This window comes from Piliocolobus tephrosceles, chromosome 1, assembly GCF_002776525.5.
Source record: "Piliocolobus tephrosceles isolate RC106 chromosome 1, ASM277652v3, whole genome shotgun sequence".
Classification (NCBI taxonomy): domain Eukaryota; kingdom Metazoa; phylum Chordata; class Mammalia; order Primates; family Cercopithecidae; genus Piliocolobus; species Piliocolobus tephrosceles.
The window spans coordinates 32,763,450-32,790,097 of record NC_045434.1 but is presented as its reverse complement, the minus strand read 5'-3'; the positions used below and the strand labels follow the sequence as shown (position 1 = coordinate 32,790,097).

At 34.0% G+C, this 26,648-nt stretch overlaps 1 protein-coding gene across 7 annotated transcripts in view; it reads left to right on the top strand.

Annotated features, from left to right (window-relative positions):
• Positions 1-26,648, top strand: part of COP1 (COP1 E3 ubiquitin ligase) — a 264,958-nt gene that overhangs the window by 54,424 nt on the left and 183,886 nt on the right. For 4 of the 7 annotated variants that reach the window (XM_023207226.1, XM_023207222.1, XM_023207221.2 and 1 more), the window contains 3 exons: positions 4,567-4,635; positions 18,334-18,393; positions 19,796-19,872. In XM_023207226.1, coding sequence (XP_023062994.1) covers positions 4,567-4,635; positions 18,334-18,393; positions 19,796-19,872 — 206 coding nt within the window. The remainder of the gene's footprint in view (positions 1-4,566; positions 4,636-18,333; positions 18,394-19,795; positions 19,873-26,648) is intronic. The other 3 variants (XM_023207224.3, XM_023207223.1, XM_023207225.1) reach the window with 2 other exon arrangements.

The window sequence follows — 26,648 nt, the reverse complement described above, 5'->3', positions numbered from 1 at the left end:
ATACAAAATCAATGTACAAAAATCACTAGTATTCATTTCTTTCAGTACAAAGACTTGGGAACTACCTGACTTATAAAAGGATTTGTTATCTAGTCTTTAGAGTCATTCACTTTTCCAAACTGCAGTATTTTTTATTGCCTTATTTTGTTATTCCACAGAATTTTATAGCCTAGGGGCATGTATCAAGGTAAACTTCTGGGTGGGTAAAAGATAAGTGACAAGCCTGCCTGCCTTGCTGCTATCCCTTCCTTACAACCCTCTGTACAAAGTGAGAATAGAAAATTTGATGAAAGAGGCTAGAATTGAGAACTGGAGTGATGTCTCGTGAGCAGACATGTTTTAGAAGAAGAAAAGGCAGATGGTGGAAAATTAGGGAATAAATTTCCTAAAATCTGTGTCCACATACACTTTTTAAGATCTTCCTGCATTCTCAGGTATGTCTGTACCCTTATTTGAAGTCTGTTGTCTATTTATACAAGCAGAAGTGAATATCCTTTAGAAGTTTTCTGTTGACAGTAGATTTAAGGAAAATACTGTAGTCTTTTAGAGAAAAATTATTACCTAAATAGTAATATCCTATGTAAAGTATGGGATGATGACTCCTGTTTGTGAAATGTTATCTGCACATTTTATAAATGGGGAATCTGAACCCAAGTAGGGGAAAAACACATAAAGTTATCTAGGGTTTTTTTGGTTAGAATTTTAAGCTAGGCACAGTGGCTCATGCCATAATCACAGCACTTTGGGAGGCCAGGGAAGGCAGGTCACTTGAGGTCAGGAGTTCAAGACCAGCCTGGCCAGCATGGTGAAACCCAGTTTCTACTAAAAATACAAAAATTAGCTGGACGTGGTGTTGCAAAACTGTAATCCCAGCTACTTTGGAGGCCGAGGCAGGAGAATTGCTTCAACCGGGGGGACGGAGGCTGCAGTGAGCTGAGATGGTGCCACTGCACTCTAGCCTGGGAAATAGAGCAAGACTCTGTCTCAAGAAAAAAAAAAAAATCTAGGTAATAAATACTTCTAATATACAATGTCATAATGTTATTAACAAGATTTATAGCAAGTAGCAGCAGTCCCTAGTTCCATTACTCCCATTCCCTTGTATCAACTTTCTAGAAGGAATCTTTTCAATTTTTAGTTGTTTTTATTTACTGAGCACACTCTCTCTATTATATGTGTGTGTGTGTGTGTGTGTGTGTGTGTGTGTGTATTTTTTTTTTTTTTATTAAGAGAGAGTCTTGCTCTTTCATCCACACTGGACTGCAGTGGTGCGATCACAGCTCACTGCAGCCTTGACCTTCCTGGGTTCAGCTTCCCAAGTAGCTAGGACCACAGGTACATGTGCCTGCACCGGGCTAGTTTTGTATTTTTTGTAGAGATGGGGTTTCGCCATGTTGCCCAGGCTGGTCTTGAACTCCTGAGCTTACCCAATCTGCCTGCCTTGGCTTCCCACAGTGCTAGGATTGTGCAGCCAACAATTCTATATTTCTAAATAACTTGCCTATGCCATTCTGCTTGGAAAGTCTTATGCAAAAAAAAAAAAAGTTTGCCATCAAAATGGCAGTTGTTCTACTCTTGAGAAACTATTGTAAAGTGAACTGTACTTGGAAAGATTAACTCATGCTAACTAAACCTGTAAGGACCAAATTACTCATTTATAGTGAAATGTATAAAAATCAGTTACATTAGTTATTTACATAGTTCTGACCAGTGTGTTTTCTCCCAGTTGGAAAGACATCTAACTTACCATGTAACAGAAGGATACTAAAGCATGGAATTGGAATAACAGGAGTTTAATACGCAATTCACGTATATAATTATATTAGGCTCTGATCAGGCAGTTGCTTCCATTCCCATAATAAGGATAATTTTTTCTTTTAGAATACAACAAAATTTAGTTGCAGAGAAGGATAGGAAAGTAAAGACCAATGTTCTATAAAAATTTGAAGCATATTTCATGTCACATGGTAGATACACTCCCTCTTGAGACACTTTACTGAACCAGATGGGACAAGTGTAACAAAAACTTGCTGTATTGTAAAGAGTACTGAGAGTAGAGAGTAAAATTCTAAATATGTATATTTCTTTCTTTTTTTCTAAATACGTTTCTCTTTGTTCTTTTTCTTACATGCTTCCTTATCTGAAAGTGGGAGAATTGGGCTAAATGATCATTACATGTTTTTTGGAAGTTTTGACAATTGTAAGAGATGTGTAGAGAATTGACTTCTTGGACTTCTGTTTTTAGTAGTGGAATTACTTTCGTGTTAAAAGTTCTGCACCTGTTCTAGTAGAACATTATATGGCTAGACATTTTGGTATAATTGGTTATACTCTTTGCATTTTTTAAAGCATTCTCTTTTCTTCCACTATCTATTTTTTATAATTTTCTTTCATATTTGTGAAATTATAGTTTCATATTTGCCATTCATCTCCTTTCTTGAAATTCTTCCTTTAAAAAGATTAAACTGCAGAAGAAGGTGTCATGTGGTAAATTCCTGGTGTATGTAGTTGGCCCCACTTTCCTTTTACATTGACACTTTGGGGACTTTCCCCTTCTTTCTACAAATCAATTGCATTCTTGTTGTATTTGCATATTCTAGTTAATAGATTGAAATGAAGTGTTCAAATTTATAATTTTGAAGATAGTTTGTATACTTCCTTTGTAAATGAACTGTCACTTTATTAGCTTGGAGTTACTTTTTTGTATAAAGTTGTTACTTTTTAAATAAACATGTGATCTTTGTCCTCTAGACAAATATCTGTAGATAGTTAGAGATAACTAGTGTAGAGAAGTCCCACAAACAATGTGAAGACTTGGATACTTTGTCATCGTTGTTGAGACAGAGCCCTTGTGAGTTTGTTCTGTGTGACAGATTAACTCACTTGGGAAGAATGGGTCTAAGGTCCAGTCAAAGTCAGTTTGTCTTGCAAGAAAAAATGTCAATCTTCATGATACTATGTTTTGGAAATTTATTCCGTTGTAAAACATATTATTTCAGTTATATTTTTTAATTGGAGTATCCTATTGTGATTGTCAGTTCATATTTTATCTCTCCTTATTTGCCTTGACTTGTAAATTACATTCATCTGTTTTGCCTCTTCTTTTTTAAAATCCAAAGGTCTTCAAGAAGCATAGACTCTAGAAGTGGGTGTGAGGCAGTCATGCTTATTTGTAGTACGTGTTATGTCTTACTGATTCTTTTGATTTTAATTGGCTTATTCTTATCATCTGGGCACTTGTTTAACATAGATTCCTGGAACCTTTTCTAGAGCAACAGGATCAGAATTTTAAAAATCTGACCCAGTGTCTGTTTTAACAAATGCCCCGGGTAGTTCTGTTGCATAGCCAGGCAAATTAAAACTTTATTAATCTTTTTTTTTAAATATATTTTTGTTTGTTTTGGAGTCGCTCCATTGGGCTTTTTTATTCTCCCTTTCAAGTATATAAGAAAAAATTAGAATGATGTTTGTTCATAAACTCTTATTGTTATTTTATTTTTAGCTTTTGATATTCTTTTTATATAGTTTTATCAGATTGACCTGGTATTCCTGGTTCTTGTGAATTTTAACAGTAAATGGCCAGACGCATTGGCCCATGCCTGTAATCCCAGCACTTTGGGAGGCCAAGGCGGGCAGATCACGAGGTCAGGAGATTGAGACCATCCTGGCTAACACGGTGAAACCCCCTCTCTACTGAAAATACAAAAAAAATTAGCCGGGTGTGCTGGCGGGCGCCTGTAGTCCCAGCTACTTGGGAGGCTGAGGCAGAAGAATGGCGTGAACCTGGGAGGCGGAGCTTGCAGTGAGCCGACATCGCGCCACTGCACTCCAGCCTGGGTGACAGAGTGAGACTCTGTCTCAAAAAAAAAAAAAACAGTAAATGATATATACTTGTATTTTTATGTTTTGCTACTCTGAAAATGTCAAGGCTTGTTATACTTTCATTTATCTGTTCTATCTTTGTTTCAATTACCAATTTGAGTTACTCCCAACCCACAAGCTGTCCGCTTGATTATATTAAATTTTTTTGTTTTCAGATGTTTGATTTTGCCTGAAATCTTCCATAGAAATATATTCTCACATCTGTGAGTAAGTAGGTAATAACTAGAAATAGTAAATTTGACTTTTGAAAGGTATAGGTTTATCTCTGTTTATTACATTTGTCTCTGCAAATGAGCTTCTCATGGAGAAAGTGATTTTAGTGTCCATCAGCTGTGTTACTTTCACTGTAAATTTTGTTTTGATGTTTTATTACTTTAGTTGGGGAAGAGAAGGCTAGGAGTCAGATAATAGAATTGCTACTATCCATGAAAAGATTTTTCAGCATGTTAGATAAGGGATGTAATTTAGAACACCTGTTTCTTAAAGTTAGTTTGAGTTAGTTTTGTAGAAAATTGATTCTTTTAAAAGTACCAATTAGCAAATGGGAAAACTGATTAAATAGAAGTAATAGACGAACTTAAATGGGTTCATAAAGCTGCTTCTTACTGTTTATGCTATGGTTTTAAAGAAAACTTTCAACTCAGTTATATTTTTTAAAAGAAAAATTGTAATTTTCTATTGTAGGAATCGCATGCAGCCCAGCTACAGATTCTTATGGAATTCCTCAAGGTTGCAAGAAGAAATAAGAGAGAGGTATATTATTTTGTGTGTTCTACATAATGTTTTATTTACTATTGTTAACTGTTCCCATTTTGTAAAAGCATTTCAGGCTAAAAATTTCTTTAAATATTTTTAAAAGCATTTTAATTTTTAGGAGGTTTCCTTAAGCTTTGTTATTTTAACTTCTTTTCTCTTTACAACTTGACACTTAAAAGATCTTTTTATGGAGATGTGCTGAAAAGTTATCGTAAGATTGACTACAATAACTTACCTAAAAGCTATAAAGAATTGAAAATAGATTTATTAAATAACAGCCTACCCTTCGCCATGAAGAGAAAACTTAGGAAAACTTAGATAATAAAGCCTTAGGTAGGATACAGTTTTTTTTAAATATATGTAGGCAAAAACAAGTAAAAACATAGCTACATATTTAGAACTTGGGAGTTCTAACTCCTGGAGGATAGTTAAAAGGCAGTTTTGTATCAGCAGTTTTATAGCGAGCAGGTTCTAATTTAACATTTATAAAATTTCAAAGTCATTTCACACTATACAAAATATGGGAAAATTAAATAGCTAAAATCCTGTTCTCTGGATAGCATGCTAAAATAACTTCGAAAATTTTTTTTTTTTTTTTTTTAATTTCTAACTGGCTGGAACCTGGTATGTTTATGTTAAGAATTGTCTAGTATGCTTTTTACTCATTTAAAACTGTATAAATTGTCTATTATGTGCTATGTTCTGGGCTATCTTTGTTCTTTTTGACAATAAATAGATAAGAGATGTGTTACTGGATGATGAAGTGTTGAATAGCTAAATATTTTTATATGGTTTGTGGCTATTTTGTTTTTATTTTCAACTGTTGCGAATTTAGTTGTGATTTTAAGATGCCTACTGACAAACATTATCTGTTATAAATTTAAGATTTACTTGTGTCTCTTAGGTTTTTCTTTTCTTTTTTTTTTTTTTTTTTTTTTTTTTTGGTGGGAAAGAAGATGATATCTGGTCATTCATTTGTTTAAGTGTCTAGTGGCTCAATATAAACGGCAGTGTGCATGAAAATTGCCTGATGTGGAGCTTGCAGTGAGCCGTGATGGCACCACTGCACTCCGGCCTGGGCGACAGAGCGAGACTCCGTCTCAAAAAAAAAGGAAGTTGCCTGATGATCTTGCTAAAATACATGTTCTGATTAAGGGAGGCTCTGCTGGAGCCTGACAATCTATATTTCTAGCAAGCTCCAGGGATGTTGAAGTCCTTGGTCCTTGGACCACACTTTGAGGACCAAGGCTGAACATTTTTATAATATATAGAATAACATGTTTCTGTCTGTCTGAGAATTTGAAGTCATTGAGAATGATATTCAGTACATAAGAAAGTACCTGATAATGAATGAGTAAATGAATCCATGAAGTTAAAATCTCAAAATACCTGGGGGTTAAATGAAATGACTAATTATTATCTGTGTCCTAAACTAATTTTAAGCAACAATTAATGAAACCTAATGGTTTTCATTAGCCCCTGAGATTTTTCAGTATTAGTCATTGCTTCTATGGGGTCTCCTGATGCCTGCCACAAATTGTTAGACTTAACATTGTCTCATATGATAAGGATATACCATATAACTGTAAAACATTATGAAGGGTCTGAAATTTTTTACCTTTATAGCAGGTTAACAAGTTAGCTTGCACAGTTTCATCGATACTGGCAAAAGACCTGAGATAACTGGAGATAAAATATTTTATTACTCATGAGACATTTGATAACATCAGCTTCATCTTTGCATCAGTTCCCTCTGACCCCCATGTCCCACACGTGACAATGTGGAGATGGCTCTAGGTGGATGCTGCACACACAAATGGATGTGTTTATGTTGCAGCAAAGGAACCCTCATATTAGGAAACCCCAGTCTTCTAAAAGGAGTTGCTGGCATACCTGTTCAATCTTGATACTGCAGGGAGACCATGATTTTTTATTTTTTTTTATATTGGTCAGAAAACAAATCTGTCCTGTGCCCCCAGAATAAGTCTCTATTTCTGTCTTGCCAGCCTCTTTGCCACATAAACATTCTTGGAAAGATGATTTACAACAAAAGCTGTCATAAGATGTGCAGAAATTGGAGAGATAATGGAGAATTCCTTCCCAACATTAATTCTTCTCTGTGATCTTCATTTGGCCTTTCTCTGATGTGGTGGCCCGGGGCCTCCCGCAGCATCTTCTGTGATACTGACTTTGATTTTATAGATTTGGCATAGTGTTTTTATATTTCTGTTATTAAACTTCTGGGTGAATCATGCTGTAGAACTTTTTTGCTTGAGTTTAGTTTGAATCTGATGTAATCTTTGTGATTCATTTTTCTTTTTTTCTTTTCTCTTGGACCATATTTTCTTGTAGTAGGTATGTTAACCAAGAAACATATGAGTTCCAAATACTTCTGGATATTTGTGCCTCCAGCGTACAGTGATTGTACTGTCATTAATACATTTTGGTTTTCTTGATTTTGTTATATCTATGATTGCGTGACTGAGTATTTTAGTTTTAATTACATAAGAAATTCTGAGAAGCTAGGTAACAAATTGTAAACGTTTATCTATTTGATTAAATTTCATGAATTTCACAATAATTGGAATTGGGTACTATAGTGATTTGTAATTATAATAAGCTTTAGTCTAGAAAATATAGTTGAATAATACCTCATGTTTTAGTGCAGACAGATTGAAGTGAATGGTTATATTTTCTTGTATATAAGTCTGTTTGTGTGTTTAATCCTCAAAATGAATATAATTGTTACAGTTCTTAGGACCTGTAATACAATTTATATACTTGAACTTATTCAAGTAAAATACAGATTTACCAGGAGGCACATTGCTACTTTTGAGTTTGTTTCTCTAAGCTTAACATTCAAACTTTGCAAATTAACTTCGTGATTTCATTTGTAACTTTCAATTGGAGTTCTGATGAGTGTAGGTTTAGACATTGATACATACCAATCAGAGAAGTTAAATACGCTTTTTGGATTTAATGTTAAGATTCATTTAACTCATTTGGATAATGAGTACTCCACTGTCACAACTGGCTAGTAATTTAGGGCCAATTAATTTTCAGTTTTATTTTTTTCCTACTGATTCTCCTTAGAATATTGAGAGAATGGAAAGTGCAAGTCACATAATAGGCATTTGCATTAGTTATCTATTGCTGTGTGACAAATTACTCTCAAATTTGATGCCCTAAAACATGAAAAATTCAATATATTGAGTCTAGAATTTTGATTCAGAGTAGCCAGGTGCCTTGGCTCTGAGTTTCTTACCAAGCTGCAATTAAGTTGTTGGCCAAGGTAGCAGTTATCTCGAGGTTTGACTGGGATAGGAACTTTATAAGCTCAGTCATCAGCTTTTGGAAAGAGATACTGCTTTTTTTGTCGCATGGGCTTCTCCATAGAGTAGCTCACTACATGGCAGCTGGCTACTTCTCAAAAGGAGCAAGTAAGAAAGCAAGAGAGGGTATTGAAGACAGAAGTCACATGCTCTTTGTAACTTCATCTTGGAAGTTATATCCTAAAACTTTTGCTGTTTTCTCTTTGTTAGAAGCGTATCATTGGTTCATTCCACACTCAGAATTGCACAAGGGTGTGAATACTAAGAGGTGGGGATCTTTGGAGGCTGTCTTAGAACCTGCCTATTATAGCATTTAATAGTTATATATATTTAAATGAACGTGTTAGTCTCCTTCATGGTCAGGTTAATCAAAAGGGGTGTAGGGTTCCATGTAAAAGCTGGTCTTGTCTGTGCAAATTTGTACCAGCGTTTGAATGGTTCCCTTCTATTTCATTTGATTTAATTTTAAAATGCACTTTTGGAAGTATTTGATACCTATTAAATTTACTGTAATATAATCGTTTTGATGAGTCTTGTTTTCCTTTTGGTTTTACTTGGAATTTTAGTGAATTGAATTTTAAACGATTTTTATATGAAAAACACAAAAAAGTATATAAATCAAATTTACAGTTTAAAGAATTATAGTAGAGTGACCATTTGTATAACCACATTGTAAGCGCAATGCAATACTGCTAGAACGGCTGAAGCACCCTGACGACCCTTTTTGGATTGCAGTCATCTTCCTTGCCCATTAGATAACCAATATTCTGATATTTATGGCAGTCACTTTCTTGCCTTTCTTTAATGTTTTGATGCCTGAGTATCCATAGGTCTCTCTGTGTTTGAGCATTATATAAGTGTGCTTGTGCCATATATAATCTTTTATTCCTATCTTCTTTGGCTCAATGTTACGATTCATCCACATGGTTATATATGACTGTAGTTGGTTGATTGTTGTTGTTGTATAGTATTCCATTAAGTGAGTATGCCCCATTTTTGTTGTTGATGGTCATTTGAGTTGTTTTCAGTTTTGGGCTGTTTGCAAAAAATACTACTATGTTAAATGTGTATCCATGTTTATGTTAGTATACATATTTATATGGAATGTATTTAGAAGTGGAATTGATGAGTCATAGGATATGTGTATCTTCAAATGTAATAGATAATGCCAAAATATTTTTCAAAACAAGTTGTGTTAGTTATTCTTCCTACAGGCATTGTATAAGCATTTCTGTGCACTGTGTTCTTGCCAGTATGTGATACCAATAGATTTTTTTTCCAGTTTAGCTGATCTTGGGGTATATACTGTTATATGGTTGTAATTTGCATTTTCCTGATGACTTACAAGGTTGAGCACCTAATAGTACGTTTATTGGCCATTTGGGTTTTTTTATATTTTGTGTCTGAAGTACTTGTTTAAAACTTTTTACATTTTTTGTTTGGTTTTTCTTAATGGTTTGATATTTATATATTCTGGATATACATTTTGTCAGATCTGTCTATCACAAATATCTTTCCCTCTAATTGGGCTGCATTCTTTTCATTGTCTTAATGGTGTCATTTGATGACCAGAAGTTTCTGATATTAATAGAGCGAAATTTATCTTATCTGTTATAATTAGTGTCTTTTGTGTCACTTAAATAAGTCTTTTCCACCTGTAGTCATAAAGACATTTTTCTATACTGTTCTTAATTTGAAGCTTTATTCTTTTATCTTCCATATTTAGATCTGTACTCTACCTAGAGATTTATTTTTGTGTATAATGTGAGGTATAGAGATATTTTCATATGGATATCTAGCTGCCCAAGCATCCTTTATTAAAAAGGCCATTCTTTCTTCATCAGTCTGAAATTTCACCTTTGTCATATATCGTGTGTCCATGTATGTGTGGATCTGTTTATAGGTCCTCTTTTCTGCTGCACTGGTCTTTTTGGCAGTACCACATTGTATTAAATACTAGAGCTTTGAATTAAGTTGCTGTTCTTCTTTAAAGTCTGGGATATTCTGACTCTCTGCATTTCAATATAAATTTTAGAATCAGCTAGTACGTTTCCATGGTAAACTTGCTGTGCTTTTTATTGGGATTAATTTGACTAGATAAATCTGGGAGACTGTGTATTTACAATATTTACTCTTCTCATCCATGAACATGGTGCTTCCCTCTATATTTAGATCTTTAAAATATCCTTGTATTGTTCAGGGTATTCTTACACATCTTTATTTTAGATTTAGTCACATGATGCTGTTGTAAATGACGTCTGTGTTTCTAACTTTAGTTTCTTATTATTGCTAGCGTATAGAAATACAGTTGTGTTTTACATATAGATTTTTAAAAATATCCAGCAACCTGGTTAAACTCTCATTAATCCTATTTGTAGATTCTTTTATGTTTTCTATGTACACATCATAATCTGCAAATAATAACAGTTTAGTTTCATTCTTTATGATCCTTATGTCTTTTATTTATTTTTCTTGTCTTACTCTGCTGGCTAGGACATCCGGTACAATGATGAATAGAAGTGGTGATAGCGGGGCATCCTAGTCTTGATGCTGATCTCAAAGTGAAAGCATTCGACGTGTCACCCATTAGGTATGATGTTTTCTGTAGGTTTTTTGTAGGTACTTTTTATTACTCAAGGCAGTAAATTTCTACCCAGTTTGCTAAGAGAATTTTTTAAAAATTTCTGAGTGGGCTTGAGTAGTCTCCAGAAGTTTTGTGCATCTGATACAACCATACGATTTTTCCTTTTCGTTCTGTTAATGTGAATAATTACATTGGTTTAACATTGGAAAGTCAGTCAACTTTGCTCCTAGAGTGACCAACCATCCTGATTGGCCCAGGGGTGTCTTATATCTTAGTTATATCACTGAAGGTTCTGCATTCTAGGAAACCCCACCAGGACAGTTGGTCCCCCTACTTGCACCCATTGTATAAACCAAACTTGGCCATTGTGTATATACAATATATTCTCTTCTCTATGGTTTAGTTTGCTTATATTTTTTTTAGGATTTTTGCATCTATGTTCATGAATGAGATTGTTTTTTTTTTCTTACACATATCTTGTCCAGTTTTGCTATAAAGATTATGCTAGCTTTATCAAATGAGTTGGGAAATGTATCCTCTTTTTAAATTTTCTGGAATAATTTGTGTAGTCTAAGAACATCTTTGTTGAATGTTTAAAGATCTTATTGGAGAGGCAATCTGGACCTGTGATTTGTTTACAGGAAGTTTTAAGTTATTGAATCTGTTACTTGAACAGTTATGTTTTTATTAAGTTTTTTGTTTTAGATGTCACTTTTCATTTGTTAAATTTTTTCTAGTCATTGTTTATGTCATCTCAATTTTCAGATTTATCAGCATAAGATTGGTCTTAATAGAGTCTTAAGTTTTTAATGTCACCAGGGTTCATTCCTGGCAGTGCTTATTTTGCTTGTTCCTTTCTCTCTTTCTCTTTCGCTTTTTCTTGGATCAGTTCTTGCCAGGAATATATCAATTATATGAATTTTTTCTAATAACCAACTTTTGATTTTGTTTTTCCTATTTTGTTTGTTTTCTGTTTTATGTTCTTTATTATTTCCATCCTGCTTTCTTTCATTTTACTTTTTTGTTCCTTCCCAATCTGTTGGCTTGGGTGGATGTGCATATTATTATGCAGATCATTTTTTCTAATGTAGGCATTTAGGGCCATAGTTTCTTATTTTTTTAATCTGTACCTAATTCTTTTGGCATCATATTTTGTTTATTATTGTTCAAAATAATTTCTAATTTTCATTTTTTTTTTTCTTAAGCCTGTGGCTTATTTAGAAACAAAGATCTTATTACTTGAACATTGAGATTTTGTTTTTTTTGTTCTGGATTTCTGTTATAATTGCATTGTAATCAGAAAGTTGTGTTTTCTTTCTTTGAATATAGTATTTACTGTACCAACTGGTAATTGGTTAAAATTTTGAAATATTTGTGCTTGAAAAGAATGTGTTTTCTGCAGTTGTGTGATTCATGGTAAAGTTGTGAAATGTGTGGTGAGAATTTCCTGCATTCATACCAGGCCTTTCTTTCCTTGTTATACCTATTACTGGCTCATTATCTTTGAGGTGAATTTCTTATAGATAGCGTATGGTTGAACTATGCTTTGTAAATCTACTCTGCCAGGCTCAGTTTTTAAATTATGTGTTTAGGCCATTTATTTAATATAAATGTTATGGCATAAGCCTGTCATTTTGGTTTTTGTTTTATATATATATATTTTTATTATTGTTGTTGCTTTTCTGTTTTTCTCTTCATGGCTTTTGCACAGGTTTTTTTTTTTTTTTTTTTTTTGGAATTCCGTTTTGATTTATCTATAATGTTTTAAAGTAAATTTTTTGTATCTTTTTTTAGTGGTTGCTCTATTACATCATATATTTTAACTTATCAGTCTACTGGTATTGACATCTGTTTACATTTGTTCTTACATAAGCCATCTTATTTTGCCCCTTCACTACTCTATTATTTATTTATTTGGTTTTGTTCTTGCTTTTTCTGTTTTCTTCTCAGCTTAAAACAAAATGTTGGCTGGGCACAGTGTCTCATGGCTGTAATTCTAACACGTTGGGAGGCTTAGGTGGGAGGATCACTTGAGGGCCAGGAGTTCAGGACCAGCCTGGGCAATATAGTGAGACTTTGTCTCTACAAACAATTAAAAAAACTTTGTGGAGCATGGTGGCCTGTACCTGTAGTCCCCGCTACTTGGGAGGCTGAGGTGAGAGGATCGCTTGAGCCTAGGAGGTAGAGGCTTCAGTGAGCTGAGGTTGTGTCATTGCACTCCAGCCTGGGTGACAGAATGAGTCCCTGTCTTTAAAAAAAAAGAAAGAAAGAAAGTGCTATGAAAGGGTTAAATAAAGTCTTTTAATCAGGTCTGCCATTTCAGGAACTAGATATTAAGTATGTGAGTGTTTGTGGAGTCATAGTATGGGATGACGAGGACTTTGTCTTGCTGTAGTGTGCACTTCATATGGCTAAATGCTTTGTTTTTGGTAGTAACTCTCTTAGAATTAGTATATATTAAATTTTGCTGCAGTATGCGTGTATGTATGTATGTATTTTTTGAGATGGAGTCTTGCTCTATTGCCCATGCTGGAGTGCAGTGGCACTATCTCAGCTCACTGCAACCTGCACCCCCCGGGTTTAAGTGATTCTCCTGCCTCAGCCTCCCAAGTAGCTGGGATTACAGGTACCTACCACCACGCCTGGCTAATTTTTGTATTTTTAGTAGAGACAGGGTGCCACCTTGTTGCCAGGCTGATCTTGAACTCTGACCTCAGGTGATCTGCCTGCCTCAGCCTCCCAAAGTGTTGGGATTACGGGCTTGAGCCACCGCACCTAGCCTTGCTCAATTTTTAAAATCAGCTTTTCCTCACTGAAGGTGTAATGGTGTATTCTTTTGTTCAGTTTGGAACAATTATATATAATTTATTCTAAATTATATTTAAAATTCAAATAATGAGTTTAATACTTAAGCATATCTTTATCAAGGCACTAATGAAAGTCAAATGCGTACCAATGATACCTACCTGCACCAAAGCCATTGTCAGTAATGGGAGAGTCTGTCTCTTATCTTCTTATGGGATTCCGACTGACTTACTCTTTACCTTTATCTTAAATGTTTCTATAAGTTTTCTTTGGGCTTTGGCACAGTGTTAGGATGAGTTTGCGTCCTTTGTAGGGACATGGATGCAGCTGGAAACCATCATTCTTAGCAAACTATCACAAGAAGAGAAAACCAAACACCACATGTTCTCACTCATAGGTGGGGACTGAACAATGAGATCACTTGGACTGGGGAAGGGGAACATCACCCACTGGGGCCTATCATGGGGAGGGGGGAGGGGGGAGGGATTGCATTGGGAAGTTATACATGATATAAATGATGAATTGATGGGTGCTGACGAGTTGATGGGTGCAGCACACCAGCATGGCACAAGTATACATATGTAATATGCACATGTACCCTAGAACTTAAAGTATAATAAAAAAAAAAAAAAAAAGAGAGTGCTTGCTATTGATTCCTTAGTCCCATGCTCTCAAATACCATTGTCTTAGTTCTCCATCTTACGTATTTATTTATTTTTTAAGTAGCACCAATCTCTGTAATGGGGTTCAGGTAAATGTGATCTAGGAGTTTATCATCATTCCTAATTTATGATTGATTTTCCTTTAGGTAATAAGCAGTTCAGCTTATTGAACTTTTCTTCATATATCTTTAAAACATTCTTGAACTCCTATTCAGGCTTTTCTTCTAGGTTCTCCTTCCTGGGGTTATGATGTTTGCAGAGTGAATTTAGCCTATTTCTTCTTTCCACATCCTTGAAATGGTTGTCCTTCATCTTTTTTCTATTTACTAGTATTAAAATGTCTTGCACTGATGCCCTTATAATTTACAGCTCAAAATCCCTTCAGAATTCTCATCTTGAAATGGAAATGCCTCAAATTTAATATGTGCTCTCTCAAGTTTTCATTCTTCCAAACTTTTTTCTTGTTAATATTTCTTGCCTGATATTTTGTCAGACTTTCTCATGGATAGGTTATATCATTTTGTTTTGCATTCTATCTGTATGTTTGTCTGGACAACACCATGCCTTCATTATTTCACTTTTAAATTGAACCATATGAAATTGCTGTTTTTGAAGTAAAAATTGTTTTATTATTGGCATTTTTATGAGTTTCACCTTACATATATAGTAGTCTCCATATATAACAATAATTATATTATCCAGTGAAAGCTTTGAGGTACTAGGAGATGGAAGATTATTTTCAGAGAAGACATTAGAGTTTAATATTTTGAGATTTCAGGTGACTTTGGAAATTTTTCTGGAATTTCAAGTTCAAAAGCAGAATAAAAATTAATTTGATTTCAGTAATTTATGTATCATACAAGTAATATTGGCTATCTTTGGCTATTGATACAGATATTTACTTTCTTTTTAAATATAATTTCAACTTTTAGATTCGGGGAGTACATATACAGGTTTCTGATGTAGATATATTGTGTGATGCTAAAATTTGGGGTACAGTTGACCCTGTCACTCAGAAATGTGAGCATAGTACTCAATAGTTAGTTCTTCAACCCTTTTTCCCTTCCACCACCCCAGTGGTTCCCAGTGTCTGTTGTAACCATCTTTATGAGTACTCAATGTTGAACACCCACTTACAAGTGAGAACATTATATTTGGTATTTGGTTTTCTGTTCCCTCACTAATTCACTTAGGATCATGACTTCCAGCTCCATCTATGTTAATACAAAGGACATGATTTTGTTCTTTTTTTATGGCTGTATAGTATTCTCTGGTGTCTGTGTATCACATCTTTATTGAGTCCACTGTTGATGGGCAATGATGAATCTTTGCTGTGATGAATAGAGCTATGATGAACATACAAATACACTTGTGTTTTTGGGAGAATGATTTATTCTCTTGGATATATACTCAATAATGGAATTACTGGGTTGAATAGTAGTTTTCTTTTAAACTCTTTGAGAAATCTTCAAACTCCATTCTCCACAGTGGCTGAACTAATTTACATTTCCACCAGCAGTGAATAAACATTCCTTTTTCTCTGCATCCTCACCAGCATCTCTTTTTTTGTTTTTGTTTTTTGTTTGTTTTTTCACTTTTCAATAATTGCCATTCTTACTGGTGTGAGATGGTATCTTATTTTGGTTTTTATTAACATTTATCTGATGATTAGTGATGTTGAGCGTTTTTTCATGTGTGATGGCCGTTTGTATGTTGCCTTTTGGGAATTGTCTGTTTATGTCTATGCCCACTTTTTAATGGGGCTGTTTGTTTTTTGTTTTTCATTTATTTAAGTTCCTTATAGATTCTGGATATCAGACCTTTGTCAGATACTCATTCTTCTTTTTAAATTTATTTTTTTAAAGCAATTATACTAAAGACCTCTTATACTAAAGCATTTGTTTAAATAAAAATTTCAAGAGTGGAAGATTTTAAGGTAGTTAAATGAAAATGTTTAAGAGATGACCGTGGGAGTGTTTTGCTGAATTAGAGATCAGCATCACTGGATGCTGGAGTTGAAAATGTCCATGAACCCGAAGGCTTCAGTGATGGTGGGGAATAACTGGGATGTTTATAGATGGCTCAAGTGGGTAGACAGGGATTTGGCTGCTTGGTATGAGCTAGACAGAGTGGTTTTTATGTTATGTTGGAAAACTATTTTTAGGGTGGAATACTAATTGTTGGAAATGACCATGGAATGCAGTAGAAATAGTGAGTTCCTATCTATTAGTAAGTCCTGTAAACTCTGGGGCCTCAGAGACTTTATCAGTTGAGCAGCCATTATTCAAAAGAGTTTCAGGACAGACAGTGTCTTTAAGAGTGAGCAGGGTTTCAGTTAAGGTGACATTGTGTGACATATTTTAAGGTGGTAGGAAGTTTATTAAAGTAGATAGATGAGTTGAAAGCTTTTGAAAATGCTAATCACTCTTTCACCCTTGGTTTCTCCATTAGTACTGTCATTTCCCCTGATTTTCTGGCTGCGACTTTGCCCTTCTTGATAGTTAATGCTGCTTCTTCCTTTGCCCATCTCTTCGACATTGGTGTTTTCTACCATTCCAGTTTTGTTTTTTATCTCTTCTGACTATACTGATTGAAGTTAAGCAATTTCATTTATTGCCTTAGCTTCAGATTTATTATTTACCTTTCTCATAGCTTTTGTACCTTTACATGTGTTGTTATTTAGTCTGCTTATTGTGTCATGCCTTACTGTTTTCTACTTGGCAGAATTCTGTTAGTCCTTTAAGGCTCAACCTCTGATTTAATTTTCAATCAAATTTTAGTTATCTAGTCCTGTTCCTACCCTACCAGCTCTACATTAGATGTGGTCTATATTCCCTTAATACGTTGTATACCATCATCATAATGCTTGCCATAATATTTCAACTATTGGCTTTCTTGTTTGCCATCTCCCCTAGACTGAACTCAGTGAGGGTAAGGGCTACAACTGTTTTTAGATCCTGTTCTTCTCAATACTTAGGAAGGTACCTAGAATTGGTAAATATTTGAATGAATAAGTTATTATATTGCCAACTTTGCCTGTATTGCCACAGAAGATACTAATGCTAATAAGTCTCTATAAAAAACCCTGTTCACCCTTATAAGTCATTAAAGAAATGAGTTAATAATAAGGTACTATTTTCAATAGGTAGTAAAGAATAGTAGTTAACAGCCATGAATTCTGTAACAAGAAGCCTACCTTAATTTGAATTCCAGTTCTGCCACTTACGGAATGATTTTGGACAAATCATTTAACCTTTCTGTGCCTCATTTTTCACATCTGGCAATCGGTAATATATAAGTTTTAGTTGTTAATATTTTACATTTATAAATTTGTTCAATATATCCGGGTTAGAGTAAGACAACGACATATTGTTGATAGAAATTTAAATTGGTATAGTGTTTCTGGAAAGCAGTTTTCTTTTGATTGAATCATTTTATTTTTAATACTCTCTTAATCAAATCTGAAGTAACCTTTTAATAAAATCTGAAAATGAAATGAAATCTGAAAGACCAATATGTTCCAGAATAATATATGATAGTTTGCAGGCACCTTAAATCTCTCATGAGAAAGGGAATGGTTCAATATGTTGTTTAGTGTTATTCAACAATTAAATGTTTGCATTTTAGTGGCATGGAAAATTATTATGGTTTAACAGACAAGATATAAAACACAAAATATCTCAGATATGTTTTTAAAACCCTTAAGAAGGAGGTGTTAAGATACTGACTTGTGGTTGCTTTTGGGTGAGGGGATTTAACCTCTGTCAGACTAATGTTTGTTTATAAAGTGTGATTAAAGGCCTGGTGCAGTGGCTCACGCCTGTAATACCAGAACTTTGGGAGGCTGAGGCGGGCAGATTGCTTGAGCTCAAAAGTTGGAGACCAGCCTGGGCAACATAGTGAAACCCATCTCTATTAAAAGTAAATTTAAAAAAAAGATAAAAGTGTGATTAACAACTGACATGCTAAGTTTTTCTGTTTAACAACTAAATGAGGTAATGTGAAAGTTCTTTGGCTATCTTGTATTTTTTTAAGTCACTGTCATTCATCTCTCATACTTTTATTGTAAAATCAAACTGTTGTATTAAAGAAGTACAACATCGTGTTTTCACATAATTCTCTACCATTGCATTTAAAAATGGGAACTTTAGCTATATTTTGTTGGTGGTTATCCCTCCTGTTAATTTGCCATTAGTGCCCACTTTGATAGAAATTATTTTCCTAATGTAAATTTATTTTATGATCATGGTGATGCCATTTTGGTTTGGCTTAGGCTTTTTTTTTTGTCTCTCTCTCTCTATTTAATCTGCAGCAACTGGAACAGATCCAGAAGGAGCTAAGTGTTTTGGAAGAGGATATTAAGAGAGTGGAAGTAAGGAATCAAGAATTTCTCACATCCTTAGCAATTTTTCAATTTCATGAAATTGTCACCTTTCCATTAAATTACCATGTTAAGTTTATGGGATTGGTCTTAGAAGAAAGTAACAACTGTTACTTTCATTTTAATTGAGAATAAATTTTTGTAAAAAAAAAAAAAATTCTCAACACTTGATGATAAAATGTAGTCTAAATTTGTTTTACAATGTTTTATTGCCATAATTTTTCTCGATTAGATTGACAAAAAAAAATCACTTAGTTTTCTTGGAGTGCCATCATAACTTAAAACTGTCAATTATTACCACTAAAACGCTTTTTTTTATTAACAATTTTTACATACCTACTCTGCGCATTTCTAGGAGTTAAGGTTAATTAAAAGAAATACAAGAATACATTACCAATATTCTGGGAATTTACGTTTAATATAGTTTACCTAAGGAAATTTATGGGAGGATCCTTGGGAGTCTTATAGGATATTATGATTTGAAGTTTTTGCCTTTGGCTGTATTTATTAAAAAATTTAGTTTGTGTTTTTAATTATTTATATGTGTTATAATTTTCTTTTGCTGATATGTAGAACATGTTAAAGATTAATGGATTTAATATTTAGTGGATGTTCAGTATCCTCTGTGGCATTCTTAAGTTGTTACACATTTATGTCACTTACTTGACTGTATAATTGAGCTGAGCTTGGATTAGCCAGAAATAATCCTATCTGATGATGCATCTTTAGTGGCATTTTAAAATTTACTGTTTTTTCATTAATCAAAATTACATAAAAAAGGAAGCTAGATTGTCAGTGTGAAAGGCAAAATTTATATAATGGTTGATTAGGCCTATTCCTCTGGATTACTGATCGAAAATTAGAGTTTAAGTCATTACTAAACAAAGCTAATATTTCAATCTTAATGTTTGTGGAGAATATATATAAAGCAGACACTTGACATATTCTGGGTGTTTTTTGTGCTTTTGTGTCCAAGAGTGGAACCTGATGATCCAGTTATCTTACTCTCATATTTATCTTAGTATTTGTCAATAGATAATCACCTGAATTAATGATGTACTAGTTCACTATTCACGTAGTATAATGTACATGTCATTTAAAATATTTACATTTATCTTTTTCTGTATTTGGTGGCTTCATTAATGATGAACAATATTTAGTAAACAATTTATAGTTCTTTAAGATTGTGTACCATAGAAAAGGCTTGTCTCTTAACTTTTCACATGTCCTTTCTTTTGTATTCTGTGGAGAGGAAGCCTTCAGAAATTTGATGTTGAGACAAATGGGGACTGATGAAAACCCGGGAGTAGAAAGGACTATATCATTGCCTGTTTTTGATTTATATATCTTCTATTTGAAATGTCTACTATAATTCAAATAATTTTATTTTCAGGAAATGAGTGGCTTATACTCTCCTGTCAGTGAGGATAGCACAGTGCCTCAATTTGAAGCTCCTTCTCCATCACACAGGTACAAGCTTCACACTTGCAATTGATTAGAATTCATGTTACAAAATGTGCATATAAAATGTGCATATGGTCTAGTTCTTTAGGAGCGTTTTCCATGCAGTGTATGAAACCCCTGAGAAATTACTTTGGTCATGATCTAGAAATGAGATTCATATGGCCCTTCTGTTTCCTTAATGTGATGAATTTCATGCCAGGAAGAGTTAGCGAGTAGAATACTATAATGTTATGAATTCACAGTTGGATTAAAAGTTTGATGACTTTCTTAAAGTAATGATAGCTTTAAATATCTTGTGAATTAAAGTCAAATGACATTAAAAAATCTAAATTTGAGAACATGAAGTGGTAATATTAGGGAAAAACGTGGTAAGATAAAACCTTGGACTTTCCCCCCTAACTTGTTAAATTTTATTGGGCAGATCACTTTTCCCACATTTAAAATGAGGGCAATAGACAGATCTATTAGTTTAGATTTCCTTGATATTTTCTTATAACTCCTTGAATAATTTAATTAATTATTCTCTATGTTATATTAGAATGGCGTTATATTTGTCATGACCATTTCCCAAGATTTTAGAATAATGCCCGGCTTCGTTTAGTAGTAGCTATTTGTAAAATATAGTGAATGTGTGTGTTTCCCTTTTAGCTTCAAAGTTCTATCTCATGAAATACGTACTATCTCAGTCTTGAGTTTTGAATTTTTATGCTTGAAATGTTCAAACTAAGAACAGTTTTACATGAAATCATGTGTTTTTGGTTTGTTAAATCCACCCTCTGCTTAGGATAATGATGAATGGAATCTTAACAGACAAATAGTTTTAGGATAATGGGGACTCTCAGGAAGTCCAATTCTACTATGGTAGATTATAATAACCTTCAGAAACTATCACTTTAGGAAAGCTGTTGTGGATCTAGTTTGGTACATCGTGTACAGAAAGAGTGCAGGGATGTTCTAGTTAAGGAGAATTCAGAGGTTTGACATTTTTCCCATTAATTATAGTATGGAGAATCTTTGTGAGTTCTGGTTGATTCTGGTGTTATTTTAGCTGTGTAATTCAGTTGATTTTCTTCTATATTTTTCTTTCTTTGAAACATTTGAGAATGACTTGTCTGTGTATATTGTTATCTTTAAGCCTAGAATTCAGTTCTGATATGCACAGGATCTTTGTCAGTGGAATATTTATTATGTAAGTACATACAGGGAAGAAAAAGTTGACATATCACAAAAAGTTCACTAATAATGATTCATTCCCATTGTCTTATTCCTCTCTGTTTAACAGTAGCAAATTTTTTTTTTTGTATTTGTTGTTTCCAGATCTTTGTTACTCAGTCTGTCATTGATTATTGGATTTTATGAACTTGTGACAGTATAGTGAATTTACTTAATTGCTCTATCTATTGAATACCTCTGATGTACTAGGAGCTATTCTAGGTGTTGGATCTAGCTGACAAAGTCCCTGTCCTTTTGGAACTTACCTTTTGGAATGTGTGTATGGAGGTTGGGGGAGATACTAAAAGGGCTAATGTATAGCATAGTAGTAGTATATAACATAATACAGTCATGCACTGCATAATGACGTTTCAGTCAGTGATGGACTGCATATATGATGGTGATCTAATAAGAAAATAATGATCTCATAAACACATAAAGAGACCTAATATATGACACTTGATATTGGCATTGCAGATCAAGTAGGGGAAATGACTGATATTCAGTAATGGTGCTGGGACATTGTTTTTTTGCATATATATATTCACATATGTATACACATATGTGTGTATATTCACATATATACACATATATGTATGTATATATGTACATACATATCTGTGTGATTATATGTATATACATACATACACACACACACCATCTTGGTTTGTGTAAGTATACTCTGTGATCACATAATGACAAAATTGCCTAATGACACATTTCTCAGAATGTGTCCCCTGTCATTGAGTGAAGCATGACTGCACTACCTTAGGAAGAATAATTAGGCATGGTAGGGGTTTGCAAGAGGATTCTGTTTTAGTTTTCATAGCCAGGATTCTCCAAGGAGGTGGCATCTAAGTTGACACATTAATCAAGTAAAGACTAATTATGATAGAAAGTTATGGGATGGTGTTAAACAGCATCTGATTTAGATTTTAAAATGTTTACTTGGATTCCTGTGTGGAGGACAGAGAAGATACTACCAGTGTCCCTCTCAACCCCCTGACATTGGAAGCTAGGGAGAAAAATTAGGAAGCATTGTAGCAGTCAGAAGAGAGGAGCTTGGTTTGCATTAGGATTTTATTGATGGAAGAGGTAAGAGTGGTTGTATTGTAAAATAAAGTAGCAGATCTTGTAAAACATACTAGATTGCATGAGGTTTATGAAAATGTTGTTGGAGAATTGCTAGAATTGCTTGCAAAGCTGTCATTAAATTAGATTCTAGCAGAGTTATATGGGTTAACAGTTCAAGAAGCGAAAATAGGCAAACAGTATTTTCTTCAAGAGTGTTTTGATGTTTTCTGTAAACAAGTGATTTGAGTATCACTGAAGGCTTCAGAGAGGCACTTGGGAAAAATGATGTAGCCCTTAAATACTCTTGAGTGAAAATGATCCTTAAGATTACGATTTGAAATCAGACATGCTGACATGGATATTATCTTTTATAATACTATTAATATTTGATTTTTCTTTAAGCAGCAGCATGTAGTTGCAATTTTACTAATCATTTTTCTTTCAGAATTATTAGCTTTATTATTTAAATGCCAGACAATTTTTGTTCTTATTCCTCACTAAAAAGTTTTGATCTCTCTTTTAAACAGGCTTACTTTACAAAGTTCTTTTCTAGATTCGTTAGTTTTCTGTAATGATTATCTTTATTATATGTCAGGTCACTGAATCCTTTACATAGATTCTGGGTTTATGTTTAGGTTATGTATTTAAATGAAAAAAGAAAAGCAGAAGCCAGATAATGGTATTCTCTCCCTTTCCCAGTCCCCCACAGAACTTTATATTCTACCTACTTTGATTAGCTATAATTGTCATATCCTGTTTTACTGCTTCTGCCTTGTTTAGATCCTTAGCATCACCTAATCTAGCAATAATCTTTTAACCTATCCTCTTATGTGTTATTGTCAGAAATATGAGTTTCTTTCCTGCTTAAAATTTTTCAGTAGCTGCCTATCGTGTACGTTGGTTTAGATCCATCTCTTTGCATGACCCTCCGTAATTACCTAGCCCCAGCCTACTGTTTTCGTGCTTTAAAATTGTATGTAACTCTCAAAGCAGAATGTTAGGGTATCTTCGCTTATACTGTTCCTTTTGCCTAGAAACTTCTCCTGGATTCAACTATTAAGTAACTATCCCCAAAGACCTGAAACCTAGGGTGAGGTCTTTCTTTTTATTTTTTATTTTATTTATTTTTTGTTTTTATTATTATACTTTAAGTTCTAGGGTACATGTGCATAATGTGCAGGTTTGTTACATATGTATACCTGTGCTATGTTGGTGTGCTGCACCCATCAACTCGTCAGCACCCATCAACTCGTCATTTACATCAGGTATAACTCCCAATGCCATCCCTCCCCACTCCCCGTAATAGGCCCTGGTGTGTGATGTTCCCCTTCCCGAGTCCAAGTGATCTCATTGTTCAGTTCCCACCTATGAGTGGGAACATGAGGTGTTTGGTTTTCTGTTCTTGTGATAGTTTGCTGAGAATGATGGTTTCCAGCTGCATCCATGTCCCTACTAAGGACACGAACTCATCCTTTTCTTATGACTGCATAGTATTCCGTGGTGTATATGTGCCATATTTTCTTAATCCAGTCTGTCACTGATGGACATTTGGGTTGATTCCAAGTCTTTGCTATTGTGAATAGTGCCGCAGTGAACATACATGTGCATGTTTCTTTATAGCAGCATGATTTATAATCCTTTGGGTATATACCCAGTAATGGGATGGCTGGGTCATATGATACTTCTAGTTCTAGATCCTTGAGAAATCGCCATACTGTTTTTCATAATGGTTGAACTAGTTTACAATCCTCCCAACAGTGTAAAAGTGTTCCTATTTCTCCACATCCTCTCCAGCACCTGTTGTTTCCTGACTTTTTAATGATTGCCATTCTAACTGGTGTGAGACGGTATCTCATTGTGGTTTTGATTTGCATTTCTCTGATGGCGAGTGATGATGAGCATTTTTTCATGTGTCTGTTGGCTGTATGCATGTCATCTTTTGAGAAATGTCTGTTCATATCCTTTGCCCACTTTTTGATGGAATTGTTTTTTTTTTTTCTTGTAAATTTGTTTGAGTTCTTTGTAGGTAACTATCCCCAAAGACCCCAAACCTAGGGTGAGGTCTTTCTATTCTTTTTTCAGATGCCCTTTCCCTAAAAACTTAAGGGAAGGGAAAAGGAAGCAGGAGATAGAATTAACCACTTGTTTTGTAAAGATTTCTACTTATTTTGATCCTGCTTCTATAGTATGTATTACTTTGGAAAAAATACATGTTTTCCATGCTGTACTGTAATCCTGTGAATATTGTTTTTTTCTTATACTTCTACATTTTTATGTATTTATATATAATAGGGACTTAAATATAAGGTTTTGAGTAAATATATACCTAACCTAGAATGTCATTTAATTTTCAGTTTGTGAATTTACTGAAGCATGACATTTAGTATACTTAATAAGTAAATTAATTATTTTAATCTTACTATAAAAGCTATCAGTTATCCTTCATTGAGGTGAGGTATTTAAAAAATAAAAATAAAAATCAGTTGAATTTTTTAACCTTTTAAGCTTTCATCCATTTCAAACCTTCCATATAATCAATCAAACCTATGACTGCTATACTTAGAACCTTTTTAATCTGTTTTAAATTCTAAGGAAGAAAGTCTTCACAATTCTCAGTATAAACCATAGTTTACATTTTATTGTTGCATAGTTGTGTGTGTCAAATAATGAGTAACTTAGAGATTGGTAGGCAAGCATAGTCTCTTTTACCTATTGCTAAGTGGAATTGGTTCTTTTGTATAGGAAGGTGATTGTGAGGATATATATCCTAATTGCCCTTCTAGAGTATTATTAATGTTTTAGACATTTTTTAACTTTTTAGCTCAGACTTTATTTAAATAATACGGCAAAACATTTTTGTTAGGTTCTCTTCCTGGCAAATAGGACAGTGCTGATTTTTTTTAGATTAAAACATACTTAGACTAGGCTTGATTATCTCTGAATTTTTCAGAGCATAAACTGGGTGGACTCTACATGGACTGACAAATGTGGATGTTAGGCTCTTTAAATCTTATTTACTTTAATATTCTGTGTAATTGAATAGAAAGCACTGCTAAGTAACTTATTATCAAGCCTATGAAGCCATTAGCTTAGTATAAACCTAGTATTACCCTCTTGTGGTTAGCTGTATATCTGGTGTGATGAGGAACATTGGCATACAATTCATTAGATTTTAAATCCTCGTCAAAGCCATTGCAGTAGCTTTGCTTTTAAATTTCTGAATGTATCTTATTGATGTGATTTCTCTCTTAGAAATAATTATCTCATAATTGCTTTATTCTTTGTCTTTAAGCAGTTTTGGAATGGTGAGTTATTAGTCTCTTCTGTGTGTTCAGAACATCAGAGAACTTAGTTTGAAAAATGTTGGGCCGGGCGCAGTGGCTCAAGCCTGTAATCCCAGCACTTTGGGAGGCCGAGACGGGCGGATCACGAGGTCAGGAGATCGAGACCATCCTGGCTAATACGGTGAAACCCTGTCTCTATTTAAAAATACAAAAAAACTAGCCGGGCGACAAGGCGGGCGCCTGTAGTCCCAGCTACCTGGGAGGCTGAGGCAGGAGAATGGCGTAAACCCTGGAGATGGAGCTTGTAGTGAGCTGAGATCCGGCCATTGCACTCCAGCCTGGGTGGCAGAGCAAGACTCCGTCTCAAAAAAAAAAAAAAAAGAAGAAAAATGTTGTATTAGTTGAAGCTTCTCTATCTCCTTCAGCTGGGTATGCTTTATAAGATCCAGGTAGTTGCTGGAGTTAAATTTGCATAATAAGTCTTGTTTTTCTAAGATAGTATGTAAATGTAGTACAAAATACAGGTACTAAATAAAATTTTTTGATCTATAGTCTCTTATCTTTAAAATGCTTTTACTGATAAGAAATTGCTGTTGATTGAAAGTTTAATTCATTTTTTAAAAAATTGTCATGCAGGCATGCATTAGTTTAAATTCTGAATTGCCTATTTCCTGTGCTAGAGGAAGGAGGAGATTTATGAATAAAATATGTAGGTAAGACTTATATAAGACACTTTTGATTTTATTTACTCTTTCAAACATTTTTGAAGCATACCTTTTATTTGTGTTTCTATAATTTTGACAAAGTTCCAGATGAATCAAAGTATAGGGATAATAGGAAGAAGCAAGGAATCATTTTATGGAGGCTAGGAATATTTAACATTAAAAATATATATGTAGGGTAGTGATCTAATACCTTGTGAATTCATATATTTTATAATTTGAATACATTAATGATACTTAAGAAACAATATTGCATAATAACTTCTGGACTACATTAAGAGATTCCTCTAGTTTACTGTTGTCACTCTGTGCAATTATACTAATCTCTGGTCATTGAAAGAATATATGCTTGGGATGGGTATGGAGGACAGGGATGAGTCTTTAGTAGATGAAAAGTGAGCCATCTTCCCTATTTTTGCATAGTGAGTCTTTGGCTGGATTATTACCCCTGACATTGTCATCTACCACTTCACATGTTCTTAGTACTTTT